Here is a 15,290-nt window from a genome sequence, read left to right as displayed (position 1 = left end):
TAGAATGGCTGATTTAAATCGCTTGCGTACACTTGCCATCAGTAACGAAATGCAATGATAATGTTAAGTTTCTCAAGCTCTTTTCACACAAAATGTCAAGTAGCATTGCTACAACAGTTTTGCACTGCTTATATAGCTCCTATTGTCAGTGCGTTCTAACAGAGTCGTGTTGCGGGGTTATCTTGCCCTACCAAATTATACAACGTCAATGGGTTAACCCATGGTTGGAATTTGTATGTATTATTTCAACCACGGGTTAACCTGCCTCCCCGGGACCAGGTTAACCCGCCTGACTGAGTTTAATATTGTTTTAAAGTATTATTTTTAGTAAAATTAACTATAAATTATTTACACTATTATATATAGATATTTTAATTATTATTAAAATTGTTATTATTTAAAAAATTGCTAAGAATTATTATTAATAATTAATCATAATTCAAATTATTCGTTTGAATTTTTATTTTCTAGTTATTAGTTGATCCACCGACTTGAACTGCTTCACTGTTTTAACCTGTCCAACAGTTTAACTTGCCTCACCTTGTAACTTGCCTCACTGTGTTAACCCGCCTCACCGTTTAACTTGCCTTACTGTGTTAACCCGCCTCACCGTTTAACCTGCCTCACCGTTTAACTTGCCTCACTGTGTTAACCCGCCTCACCGTTTAACCTGCCTCACCGTTTAACCTGCCTCTCACCGTTTAATCTGCCTCACCGTTTAACCTGCCTCACCGTTTAACCTGCCTCACCGTTTAACATGCCTCACCGTTTAACCTGCCTCACCGTTTAACCTGCCTCACCGTTTAACCTGCCTCACCGTTTAACCTGCTTCACCGTTTAACATGCCTAACCGTTTAACCTGCCTCACCGTTTAACCTGATTCACCGTTTAACTTGTCTCGTGATTTAACCTGCCTCACCGTTTAACATGCCTCACCGTTTAACCTGCCTCACCGTTTAACATGCCTCACCGTTTAATCTGCCTCACCGATTAACCTACCTTACCGTTTAACCAGCCTTACCGTTCAACCTACCTTACTGTTTAACCTACCTTACCGTTTAACCTGCCTTCCCGTTTAACCTGCCTCACCGTTTAACCTGCCTTACCGTTTAATCCGCCTCACCGCATTGACCTGCTACACCAGATTAACCTGCTACACCGGACTAACCTCTCACACTGTATTGGTCCCTGTATAACACTGACCGGCCTATAGAGTAGCTGAGGGTAACGAATATATTTGACAGTTCATTATCCGTTCACCACCGAATACACGTGATATTCTTAACCTTAAGCCTGAGATACCCAGCGTGACAGTCGGAGCGAGATTGCTCGATATGAGGTGCTAGCAATTCTGGACACTGAACTAACCCTACACTGGTTTACCTGCTACAATGCTTTACCTTGAAAGAACGCGTTAACATTTAAGCTAGGTTCATCTTACTAAAACAGGTTAAGCTGGCTGCATCACTGTGTCAACCTGTTATACCCGGTTACTTTGCTTCAACAGGTTGAACTGCTACACCGCATTTACCTGTAAAACCATAGTTAATATGTTTTCACGGATTTATTTGCTACATTGGCTTAAACTACTACAACGGGCAACTTGTTACAATTGATTATCTAGCTATACCGGTTAACATGTAACACTTGGTTTAACTCATATACCAGATTAACCTCCAGCACCAGGTTAGTTTGTTACAATGGGTTAACTCGCTAAATTAGTTAAGCAGCTCCACCGGGTTAACCCGCTACTCCAGTTTAACCTGCTACACCGGGCTATTATGCTATACCAGGTTAACCAGCTTTTCCAGTTTAACCTGCTACACCAGGCTAACCCGCTACTCCAGTTTAACACTCCTACACCGGGTTAACTTGCTATAATGCTTGGTCAGCCTGCGAAGCTATCGTGCTATATTCTTCATGCACACATAACCGTTTGAGTGAGGCTACATTACCTTGCTGCAGGTCAATATATGTAAAACTACTGCAGGTTAGTTATACATTAGTTATATACATGTCAACAATTACTAAAATATACGCAAAAATCTGATGCTAACGACTTGACTTTGCCGTTTTCACTGTCATCAATGCTGGTCTTCTTACATGACTGCTCTCGATGACACGATTACTAGGCGTCAGTTAGGAACTAAGTAATACATATAATATAAATACTTATTACTTATGATAATAGCAAACAACTGTAGAGCTCCAAATTCTCTTTGCGAGTAAGGCAGATTTAATTAAACCTGAAACCGAATTCAATAAAAATGCTTTAATTTAATCAATAATTTACTTAAATCGTAAATTCTTCAAGAATTGGCGACCAAAGAAATTGCCAAGCAATTTCGTCATAATTTTATTGAAAACATTTTCAATCGAATTATGATTATTTGTTTGAAATTTTCTCCCCTGATAAATTCTCTGTGAATCAAGATCGAAGATCAAAACTTGAAGCAGGTGACTGAACAAGTGAGCAGTCAGCGTCGGTGTGAGGACTGCTATAAAGCTGAGATAATGGATGGGGCGGTAAAACTTGGGCATATTTTTACGCTTGAAGCTCATGACAAGCGAGAGACGGAAGAGGGCATTCTGAAAAGAAGTACACCCTACTTAAGATACGTCTCATTCTGAAAAGAAGTACACCCTACTTAAGATACGTCGCCGACGTAAAACTATCGAGACCATCACCTCTCAGAGGACATTGGCCTGTGGAGTATCGAGAGTCAAGATGACTTATGGTATCACATAGACGACGATCGCACAAAAATTCGTGAGGTCTCAAGTAGTGAGCGATGAAAATTTTGAGGTAGAATGTGTAAATTATTTCTTTTTCATTTTAACTTCAAATGTGCCAAGATGAAAATGAGATGAAACTTTGCAATGAAATTCTGCAAGTTAAATTATAAACAAGTTACAGAAACCATTATTTACTTCAGCCAATATAAAAATTAAATTGTATTGCGTAAAGTTTAAAGACATTATAGCTTGGAAAACTTAAATTCATGTGCGGTCACCTCTGAGGCGACCATCGCTCCATACGCATCGTTTGGGCACCGTGTTATCTCGTATGCCTATCTCTCCTGCACCGTGTTATCTCCCATGCCTATCTCTCCTGCACCGTGTTATCTCCCATGCCAATCTCTACTGCACCGTGTTATCTCGCATGCCTATCTCTACTGCACCGTGTTATATCCCATGCCCATCTCTCCTGCACCGTGTTATATCCCATATGCCTATTTCTGCTGCACCGTATTATCTCGCATGCCTATCAGTACTACAGTATCAAGCTCTTCAAGAAAGACCAATAAAGCATTAAAGATCTCGGACCGTTATAGGTCGCCAGAGACGAGCTTAGGATGGGTGACACTGAAACCCATATACAAGTCAAAAAAGCGCGAAAACAGTTTTGTTCTCGCGGTTATTAAGCAATATTTGATTCTCATATTTCTTTATTCTAACTTGAGTCCAATTAATAATCAGTAGAACAGGAATAATACCAATGAATCATAATTGAAACACTGTGTTCGCACTACTTGAGCTCGATTACATGCAGTATATTTTCAGCGTGATTCAACACCTTTTTTCAGGTGTATGTCAACAATTGGAATTTTTCGAAATAGTGAAATAATTTCACATCGTTATATACTTACGTATTTAAAAAGTACAATTGCATTTTTGATTAATAGAAACCGGGTAAACAATGTAAATTGCGTAATGCGCTGACAGAGTTGAGTAGTTTCCTTAATCGCGTAGGATACCGCAAATTGTAAACAAACGATCAAGCGCTTTGACCTGGAGTCGTTCGAATATGTGGTACACCGTATGGCCCGAACAGACGCCACAGGGAAGCTTCACTATTTTCGGGCACGCATGCACTCGCGGGAAAGCTGACTGCTGTGCAGAGTATTATTTTCAATGGGACTCTTAACGTCACCCACCGTTACCGCTAGAGCTCTTCTACAAACATTGAGTCGAACGGCGACCGCTCGAGAAGGAAGATATTTTCTCGATTGTTGGCAGAAAAAAAGGTGAGATAAAGAGAAGCTGACTCTCCTACAGAACTACTAACCTAGAATGCGGACCTCAAGATAAATTGTAAAGGCATTACAATGCGAAACTTTGCAGATTCTGGGATTAATATTGCCATTCTGCAGGATATAATATGAGCTTTTGTTGTTTTACTTGTTTATTCCAGTTTTAGGCCTGTTTCTGACTGCGGAACAAATGTCTCACTCACTTGTATCAACGCTCAAAAATTGGATAAATACTTTAGGCTAAATCCACTAATTCATTTCACCAGAAAGAGTAAACTTAATAAAAAAAACAGAAAAATCCTCATATGGAAAAAATGCAATATAGTAATACTTCGTTACGCCCAATCATTTAAGATTGATTGATTTTATACATGAACTAGATGCCTACATGCCGTAAGTGCATTCAATGGGGTGATGCAAGCCTCCTACGCGGCATCAGACGACAACTTGAGTAGTCGAAGGCGATGCTCAAATCGAGAAAAGGTCAGACGAATTTGGTCACCCCACGGATCTTCGGTAGATTTATACGATTAGCAAATGCGCACTCTGAATGCTGACCTCAGATTGCTGGTCGTGGCAAGAGGCACGAGAGAGATAGCGCTCAGTTCGATAATTAGTGAAAAAATTTTATTGACGCTCTAAGTCTACGATGTGATGCAATACTTGCGATACAATGCAATACTTGCGATACAACGCAATACTTGCGATACAATGCAATACTTGCGATACAATGCAATACTTGCGATACAATGCAATACTTGCGATGCAATGCAATACTTGCGATACAATGCAATACTTGCGATGCAATGCAATACTTGCGATGCAGATTACTACAGCAATAGTAGCGCAATAATTGCGTTACTGTGCATCAGTCTGGACTGTAAACTCAAGACTTCGGCCCACCGTTGTTGACGCGAATATTACAGCGCTCGAAGGTTCGCACCAACTCCGACAGCGACAAATCCTCGAAGGAAGAGAGAGGAAACTAGATCTCGTCTTTAATTCCTCGTCACCTATCAATGTGTCTAGGAAAGAAGCAGTTCATTGGTTACTTGGTTTCTCATCATAAAAAAAGTGGTTCTCAATGCCTCGAATGTCTCGGGACGGATATGTTACTTCGTATCTTTGACGAGGAATTACGTTATTTTTTTTTTGTAAGATAAACTGCCACAACCAGTACCATCTCAAAGTTTGTGCTACCTTGGATAAAATATCCATTTACTTCTCCCCTTAAACCAAAAGACTCAACCCACCGTCTGCCTCATCATTGCCACACTCTAATTCAAACAAAAACGAGAACAGCACATTTATTTCGTGCAAGATTTGAGCCACAAAAAACTGGCGAGAAGACTGCCGAACTATAATAAAAACTAAACAGTGGCATCTCATTTGCATCGGGACCAGCAAGCCGTTAGGTTAGGTAATGTGACACCATGAACACACGGAGCTTAGCTGGCTTGATAATATAAGTACAACCTACTTAAGCAAGAGCTTTGCTGGCTTGATAATATAAGTACAAGCTACTTAAGCCAGTCCTTTTCAGGCTTGATAATGCAAGTACAACCTACTTAAGCCAATGAAAGCGCCTATCGCATTATTTTGGCAGTTGACATTTTTTCAGTTCAATTTCCAAAATTTGTACGATAATATATAAGTTATATATTAGGTATATAAGTTATATGGCTTTGTGTGAAAATCAATACAGAATCCAGCACCACATTAGGTTCCAATTTAACAGCTTAAAAACAGTTGTTATACCACAGCTCGATCGTAATCATTTAAATATATTTAATTACTTAATTCAAAGTTAATTATGTCACAATGAAAAAGGAACAAATAGCTTTGTGCTTTAAATTTGTATACAGATTTAAAGTGAATGGAGATATATAAATACATTCCTCTCGGCATTTTGGGTAATCCTTTAATTAATACAAGGGATGCATTCACTTCCAAAAAAATGTGAAAAAAGTTGTGTAACTTCTTATGAATACCTAAGAATTAGAACAATCAAAAAGGCTAATAAAGAAGTAAGTTGTGTCGGTCGCGTACCAAACATGCACGCAAACAACGTCCCAATGATATTCGAGCCTGAAATTTAAAAATAAAATAATCATGTTAAGGGAATCCATCGAAACCCTGGTCAAATCAAAATACTTGTGTCTTAGCTTCAAAATTGTTCTAGTTAGATTCGAAGGTAACTATTACTAATAAAATTTTTAGTCGGTTCTCTCAATCTCTAGGGCTAGTAATCAAGAACGTTTAATGCCAAAAATGAGAAGATCAAAATTAAAGAAATATAAAAGTGTCGCAGAATGAAAAATGCTCACGAAATCTATGACCTAATATTTTCATGGAGACGCCAGCCGATTCAAAGAAGCACCTTGAGAATTTGAAATAGATGTGCGGCCAATAAATGCGTCTCCACGATTGCGAAATTCGTCGTCTATGGAGGAAATCTTGTTGCAACACAACATGCGAGACAGATCTGGAAAGCGTGTAAGAATTACAGTTCAGGTTGTCAATTTCCAAGATATTGACAACGATCTGTGACGGTCGCTCACTCATGGCAAGGTTTGCCGGGGCATGACTCGCGCCCTCTCGCGGTCATTTCGTATCATACATGAAATATTATGTTACAGAATAAGTAGAACGGCCTAAAAACACCTAAGACCGCGAATAAAAAAGGCAAAAAAGGTCTATAACTCAATAAATATTTCATTTTTTCAGTTTTTTAAATTTAATTAGGAAGTACCTCTATCATTAATTTTAGCCGGCAACGCAATGGAAAAAAAAACGAAATCGCGGAATTTGTAATAAAAAAAAGACCGTCTGGCAACCCTGGAACGAATAATACATGAAACTAATGGCAACAAAATAATAATGAGGGCAAGTGCGCGATTACCATGTAAACGCGACTGAAGAGAACTAAAAATGTCAAGTGGACGAAAATAAATAGTATTTTTTCAAGTAAGTGCCGTACAACAGCATCGTATATCAGGTGGCCCAAATGAGGGCGGATGAACGATAATCAGAGGCGGCGATCCATCGTGGCCTGGGACTGCTACGTCCCAAACAAGTACCAAGATCACCAAGAAAACCCTACATTGACCGCGCTCATGTCGTGAAAAATAGCACTTAGTACTGCGCGCTCAACAGTCATTTTGTGCTTTTCATCCTACAGTTACCGCACAAGTTTCCTTTCCGAGGAATAAAACTCACGCTCAAGGGTGCTGTTCAAAGGTGCTTAAAAGATACGCAAGTCTCAAGAGGCCATTCCTCGGCCCAGTCGGACAAACATTGCGTGTCCAGCCAATTAGCGAGGAAGGAAGTGCCTTGGCCGCAGGTTTGTCGTGCACCACCGCCTTGTTCTATGCGCTAAGACAACGCCAGTGCAAATGCCATCTCAGAGCTTGGCCTAGATCTTCATTTGTAGTTCATTAGTTTTGTTTCCCAGAAGCGCAACTCTGTACCAGAGCAGATCTGATAAGAGCCGCCGTAGCTACCCTTGATTGCAAAAAGAAACTTGGCTTGGCATTAACTACTTTTAGTAGCATTTAGTTAACCAAATATCTAGCGAATGCTCGTTAAATACCAAGAACTATTATCAATTACGCGGGTAACAACAGGCACTACGTAATTAATTCATACGATTCAAGTCTATTTTATTCACGAACATGGTTAACGAGTGCCCTAAAAAGTTCGTGCAAGAATTCCACGTTGCGTAGCAGTTCCAATTAGGCTGCGTTAGATGGACAGTTGAAGGTACGTAGATTAATTGTTGCAAACACAATTCCCATTTCTTCTACGCTTGTAATCTACAAGACAAATTTTAAGATTCTTCTTGGCTAAGCACAACTTAGCCCTTAATTGTATTCCGCACATTTCATTTGTCTCAAAAATTAGTATTATTTTATTATTACGTACATATCTAAACGAAACTACCGCTGATATAATATTAACCACTTCCAATTTTTGAAACGAATTCTTTACTGATTGTGTTAAGAATTTAAGCTACCGGTAAGACCTGTGAATATCTCAGCACGTTCCTAGTGTGCATGCAAGCCGTTCTTCCTATTTTAACAGTCCTTGTCCAGCGCCGTGTCATTTCAGGTAGTCTATTAGCCAATCATGTCATTCGAGATGGATTATGAGTTACGAGGTACGAACTAATTTACTTAGACGAATACAAAGTCAATTACCGGTGCCTGCAGGACTGTATCAAATACAGATGATAAAAAAAAGATTCGTATTAGCTACATTGTGGCAGAAAACGTTTTATCACCAAGTATCCCATGTAGATAATTCGTTTCATGATCCTTCTCAAACCTAGAGGCCAACTTAAGACCTGAACCTTTGAATCAGCCTAATTCTCTTTTAGAAAATCATTTAAGGGAAGCGAAATTATCTCCCTAATTGTTTTATTAGATTCGAAACAAAGGAAATGAATTTTTGAGTCATTAATCGTGTCATAAAAAAATTATATTCACAGAGGAATTTTGTGCGTGGCCCAAGCCGGCGACGACTGACCTGCATTTGGTCTCCAGAATTGCGTGCGACAGCTGACCTCGCATGGTGAATCGGCAGAACTTGCGGGAAATAACAAATAGAACTTGAAATACAATGAGACCGTTAAGAAATGATCTCCACTCTTGCCCATGCCGAGGATCATTAAAAGCTCTAATGAAGTGACCATCGCTTCTCCGCGTCAGGAACGAGAAACTAATTACTACTGAGGAAGGTTAATGCTGCCTGACCTGCAAGGGCGGGTGATGGATGGACCAGCTTATGATACACCGAAGATTTGCCAAAGCTGTCTTGCCAGGTTGCATTTGGGGCCGTAAAGCTGTAGGATGGCCGTCTGGCCTTGGCGACGATAGCCGATAAAGTGCATTTCTCAACAGGGGTGGCACGCTGCAGCCGCGGGGAGCTTCGTGCAAACTTGCTTTTGCGCACCGAGTCGACTCGAACGATGGGATTTTATGCTATCAAGGCGTGATCTTGGGGATTAACGGTTTATTGGTTGCTTCTAATCCGCAATAATCCGGTTAAAACGATCGGATATTCGTTTCTTAACAGCGATTTTACAACTGAAATAGTTCTAAAAATATATTTCTTAGCTTTGTGAACGATAAGGTTCGTTACATTAAAAGAAGCACTATATCAGGGTCTCGAAGCCGTCGATTAAATAATACGCGCGCATCCTCGAAGCACGTCACTGTACCTAAATAAGACACAAGTCCACACGAAACACGTCACTGTACCTAAATAAGACACAAGTCCACACGAAACACGTCACTGTACCTAAATAACACACAAGTCCACAATATTCCTCGAAAAGCCAGACGAACTCATCACAAAGCCTTCACAGTCGCCGCTATCACCGGAGCATCTGGGGTCACTTGGAAGCTAGCATAGCTGGGACCTGGAGCCGGCATACCAAGGTCCTGGAGCCGGCATACACGGGACCTGGAGCCAGTATAACAAGACCTGGAGCCGGCATAGCCGGGACCTGGATCAAGCCTATTCGAGACCTGGAGCAAGTATACCCGGGACTTAGAGCCGGCATCCACGGGACCTAAAGGTGGCATAATCGGGACGTTAGACCGACATACCCGGGACCTGGGACCGGCATACCCGGGACCTGGGGCCGACATTTCCGGGACTTGTGACCGACATACTTAGGACTTGGGACAGACATACTTAGGACTTGGGACCGACATACCCGGGACCTGGGACCAACATACCCGGGACCTGAGACTGACATACCCGGGACCTGGGACCGACATACCCGGGACCTGGGACCGACAAAGCAGGGATCTAGGACCGACATACCCAGGACCTTGGACCGACTTACCCGGGACCTGGGACCGACATACTCGGGACCTGGGACCGACATACCCGGGACCTCGGACCGACATACCCGGGACCTGGGACCGACATACTCAGAACCTAGGACCGACATACTCAGGACCTGGGACCGACATACTCAGGACTTGGGACCGACATACTCAGGACTTGGGACCGACATACCCGGGACCTGGGACCGACATACCCGAGACCTGGGACCTGACATACTCAGGACTTGGGACCGACATACCCGGGACCTGGGACCGACATACCCGGGACCTGGGACCGACATACCCGGGACCTGGGACCGACATACTCAGGACTTGAGACCGACATACCCAGGCCTTGGGACCGACATACATAGGACATGGGACCGACATACCCGGGACCTGGTGCCGACATACCCGGGACCTGGGACCGACATACTCAAGACTTGGGACCGACATACTCAGGACTTGGAACCGACATACCCGGGACCTGGGACCGACATACTCAAGACTTAGGACTGACATACCGGGGACCTGGGACCGACATACCCAGGCCTTGGGACCGACATACATAGGACATGGGACCGACATACCCGGGACCTGGTGCCGACATACCCAGGACCTGGGACCGACATACTTGGAACCTGGGACCGACATACCCGGGACCTGGTACCGACATACTCAGGACTTGGGACCGACATACCCAGGACCTGGGACCGACATAATCAGGACTTGGATCCGACATACTCAGGATTTGGGACCGACATACCCGGGACCTGGGGCGGCATACCCGGGACCTGGGACCGACATACTCAGAACTTGGGACCAACATACCCGGGACCTTGGACCGACATACCCGGGACCTGGGACCGACATACTCGGATACCCGGGACCTGGGACCGACATACCCGGGACCTGGGACCGACATACCCGGGACCTTGGACCGACATACCCGGGACCTGGGACCGACATACTCAGAACTTGGGACCAACATACCCGGGACCTTGGACCGACATACCCGGGACTTGGGACCGACTTAACCGGGACTTGGAACCGACATACTTAGGATTTGGGACCGACATACCCGGGACCTGGGGCGGCATACCCGGGACCGACATACTCAGGACTTGGGATCGACATAACCGGGACCTGGGACCGACATACCCGGGACCTGGGACCGACATACCCGGGACCTGGCGACAGCACACTCGGGACTTGAGGCTGACACACCCGTAACTCCAGACGGTGGCGTCTCGTCCTCGCGAAGTACCTGATCGTCAGGTGCCAAGTGTATTTTCCGGTTCCTAAGATACACGAGAGAATTGTTTGCACGAGACTTTCTTCGCTACGTAATAAAATAGAGGAATCGAGGAGACTTCTACGCTTTAGCTCGATAAAAACCCAACTTGATAAAAACCCACTATATGAAGTACACGTGTGATTTGTACATTGAGTAGTCAGTTGGGTATATACAATACAAATAAGATTCAAAATGTTCATTTCACTCTATTATTATCGCATTTAATTGTGAACATCGTCATAATTTATACAATTGTTTTATTCAGCTCAAACTTTTAACTATTATTCATTTCAAAGATAATAAACGGATAAATAAATCTCCCATATGTCCCGGAGAATGTTTGTACAAAAACATACCGTTTTATTTTCATTCATGACCATAATATAGTCGTTTATGAAGTCATTACTTCTTTTTTTTTTTATTCTCCGTCCAGCGATGAACTTAAGCAAATTAATTCGTAAGATTTGAATATTTCATCTGCAAGAGGTGCCAATACATGACGCCTAGACTGTCATTATTCATTTGCAATCAGAGTGAAATTTATTCAATGCTCGTGCAATTTTCATAATTCTACAAGATAGAAAAAAGTGTCAACTTTTCACTTAGGACGTTCTTTTATGAGGCGGCATAATCATGCTCGATTGCAACATACACAATTGTCTTGCATTAAAACATGAATATTACAGGATAAATCTTCAGAAGGTGAAGATCTGGGAAACTTAAGTAATTTCAGTGAAGCCACGCAAGGAATTCTTCAGTCATTCATAAGGATAAGATTTAAACAAACGTGACATCATATGACAGTTTATAGCATCTATGGACATTACATCTATTAGCTCTGTACACGATAATAAACTTACGTCGTTAGTTAATTTTTGGTAAAATGCATGACTAGGATACAGAGAAGTCAAAACAACAGAACGTATTATATAAAATAAGGATAATATTTACATCGAGGCTATGGAAACGTATTATCTGAGTTACTTGTGTACATACAATTATCGTTGAAAATAATGCTTTACAAATTGTTATACTGATCTTTTGCTTTCATTTCTGGAAGTTAAGGTATAAGCGCAGGTAAAAATACTTGTTTTTGGTTAATTTGATCAACATGGAAGCGTTTTTTTTTGTAATGTGTTTCGATACAATTTGTACTTCCGTAAATTAGAGGAATTCGCTAGGATCTGTACGTAGTCCTTGTAGTGTGACCTTTCACATGCATAAGGTAATAAAATATATTTGAAGTGGGAGCTTTGACGAGCGATAATAAATGAGCTGATACTCTTAATTGGAAGATGAATTTAATTATAGGTCATGTTAATAACAATTTTGGGGTATAGAGATAAAAATTTGTTCAATCATTCGTACAAGTTCACCGTACATAAATAATTAAATTTATCCATGTGCGCACTAAAGGAGTCGTCTAAAAATATCACTTTTGGCTACGAGGACATACTAAAACATAAAAATTAGCATACAGGGAAACATGACATGCACAAACGGCAACAATCAGAAGCTGACAGGAAAGAAGACGATCGCTAACGAGTACCGGTAGAAATCGAGTTCCTGAAGAAATCAAGAGTTTGTGTAAAATATATTCGGTGGGATGATGATGCAAAAATAGAGTGACGAAAATGGTGTTACAGTCACATAGGCTAACGTATTCTGAGAGCATATCAAACTTTAGGATAGAAAGTCGATGCCCGACCGAAATCAAAATTAAACCGGTAATTAAATACTTCATCAAATATGATTCCGATGTGTGAATATCGTCGAGTTAATTTAAATGAAGACTTACGGGATGGCAGCGCAAGTAAAGACGTATTCGTGACGGTGTCGTTTATTTTTTCACGAGTATAAACATTTCAATCTTTCAGTTTAATACACGTTTTTTAATGTAAAGCAAATCAAGTTTATGTAAAGTTGAAGCTTGACTGATTCCAAATCACACGTAGCTTTCCTGTCTGGAAGAGAATGTGAGGAAAGAGTCCAGCAAGCGAGGCTCGACGAGTTCGGCGGCTCCGATGTCGCGAAGTTTTTCCTTCTCACACGAAGAAGCGATCTTGCGAAGGGCGGCCTAGGGGAAACCCAAATATTTCGCATAATTTAATGGTCAAGATGGACTTAGGGGAAACCCAAATATTTCACATAATTTAATGGTCAAGATGGACTTAGGGGAAACCCAAATATTTCAAATCATTTAATGGTCAAGATGGACTGAGGAGAAATCCAAATATTTCACATAATTTAATGGTCAAGATGGACTTAGGGGAAACCCAAATATTTCACATAATTTAATGATCAAGATGGACTTAGGGGAAACCCAAATATTTCAAATCATTTAATGGTCAAGATGGACTGAGGAGAAATCCAAATATTTCACATAATTTAATGGTAAACGGACTGAGAGAAACCCAAATATTTCACATCATTTAATGGTCAAGATGGACTGAGGGAAACCCAAATATTTCACATCATTGAATGGTCAAGACGGCCCGAAGGGAAATCCTAACTTTTCCCATCATTAAATAGTTAAGGTATGCGATAACTGACGGATTCGGCTTAGTAATGAATCTATCCAGTAGGTAAATGAATAAATGCTGCAAATGAATTAATAGACTGATTCATATTTTATTATTATCTAATTCAGCATTGTACCATCTTGAATCGCCTTTTTTCACTTTGCCGTATATGATTAATAATTGATCATTTTATTAAATTATCTCATGACGTCGAATTACAATAAATATGATAGCAAAACCTCCTGTAAATGAGTTAATAAATCCTAAATGAATATTGCGTCTCACGAGACAAGCGACGAGGACGGCGTCGCTGTGGTTGCGCTCTGCCTCGTCTCTGCAGAGCCTCACGAGACGCGCCCCTCCGCCGTCCTGTAGCACCTCTGCAGCGCACTCTGCATCGCTGCACAGTCTGCAGCACACACGCAGTCTTCATACATTCATACAAGTTCAATATGAATTAAAAAAAATAGATAAGTACTCACTGTAGTGAGTGACAGAGAGCGCATTTTCTCGTCGACGAAAACGTGAAGTCACGGACGGACAGACAGACGGACGGACAGACAGACGGACATAGCGAGCACAATAGTGCATTTTTTTCATAAATGAGAAAATGCGCTAAAAAGGCATCACTATTAGAACAAAGTCTAACAAATTTCTCTCAGTGTTTATTCTTTGTAATATAAATTACACAAGACAAATTATGTTCTGCAAAAAAAGATATGATAATAATATTTAATAAAAATAATAATAATAATAATAATAACTATACAAAATAACAATAATAATAGGAATAAATAAATAAAATAAATAATAATAACGATAATAATAATAATAGGAATAATACTAATAATATTACCTGGAGATGGCGATGGCTGCCTTCTGCTGCACGCGCTCAGTGGCGGTGATCTCAGGCATCCTGGCGGGGTGTGGGGGTGGGGGGGTGTGCAGGAGCTGCAGGAGGGTTGTTATCCCACCTCCTGCCACGACGGCTGCAGCGCCTGCACTGCTGCTGCACACGCTGCTCACCACCGTCGCTATCTGTGCAGCACAATTACGAATATTCAATTAATTTTTTAGCCAAAATCATTCAATATAGTTTGTATTATGCACGTAATAATTATAAATATGAATTAACCACCGTCGCTATCTGTGTATCACAATTACGCATATTCAATTAATTTTTTTTATCTAGAATTATTCACTATAGTTTGAAGTCTGCACGTAAAAATTATAGATATGAATTCATTTTTTAAACGCAAAATTATATGAGTAAATAGATTCAATACCAGCATTTAAATGTAATATTTATAAATACGAAGTCGGCGAATCGAAATAAATTTCCCCATAATTTCTAATTTCGGTTTTAGAATTATTGTACACATAATTAAAAGTTCCGACCTGATCTTTAGTGAAGACGGACAGGCCATGAGACGTGTTGGCGGCCTGCAGGAGGACGGATGGCGTGTCGGCGGCCAACATGGCGGCCACGAGCCCGTCGTCCGCCAGGAACGTGAGGTTGGCGAGCGCAGCGCTGCCCAGCAGGAAGATCTCCGCAGACTGCGTCGCTCTGATCAGATCTGCGGGGGAGAGGGGGGGGGGG

At 41.4% G+C, this 15,290-nt stretch overlaps 1 protein-coding gene across 2 annotated transcripts in view; it reads right to left on the bottom strand.

Moving 5' to 3' along the window:
- Positions 1–12,519: 12,519 nt before the first annotated feature.
- The window catches only part of LOC108667885, an 88,403-nt gene continuing 85,632 nt past the window's right edge, over positions 12,520–15,290 (bottom strand). For both annotated transcript variants that reach the window (XM_047883878.1, XM_018154985.2), the window contains exons 8-11: positions 15,089–15,267; positions 14,547–14,728; positions 13,976–14,099; positions 12,520–13,245 (exon numbers count right to left, since the gene is read on the bottom strand). In XM_047883878.1, the coding sequence (XP_047739834.1) occupies positions 13,114–13,245; positions 13,976–14,099; positions 14,547–14,728; positions 15,089–15,267 (617 nt within the window). In that variant the 3' untranslated portion in view covers positions 12,520–13,113. The remainder of the gene's footprint in view (positions 13,246–13,975; positions 14,100–14,546; positions 14,729–15,088; positions 15,268–15,290) is intronic.

The sequence above is a fragment of the Hyalella azteca genome, unplaced genomic scaffold (assembly GCF_000764305.2).
Source record: "Hyalella azteca isolate HAZT.00-mixed unplaced genomic scaffold, Hazt_2.0.2 contig13914, whole genome shotgun sequence".
Classification (NCBI taxonomy): Eukaryota; Metazoa; Arthropoda; class Malacostraca; order Amphipoda; family Hyalellidae; genus Hyalella; species Hyalella azteca.
This window is presented reverse-complemented; position numbering and strand designations above follow the sequence as displayed.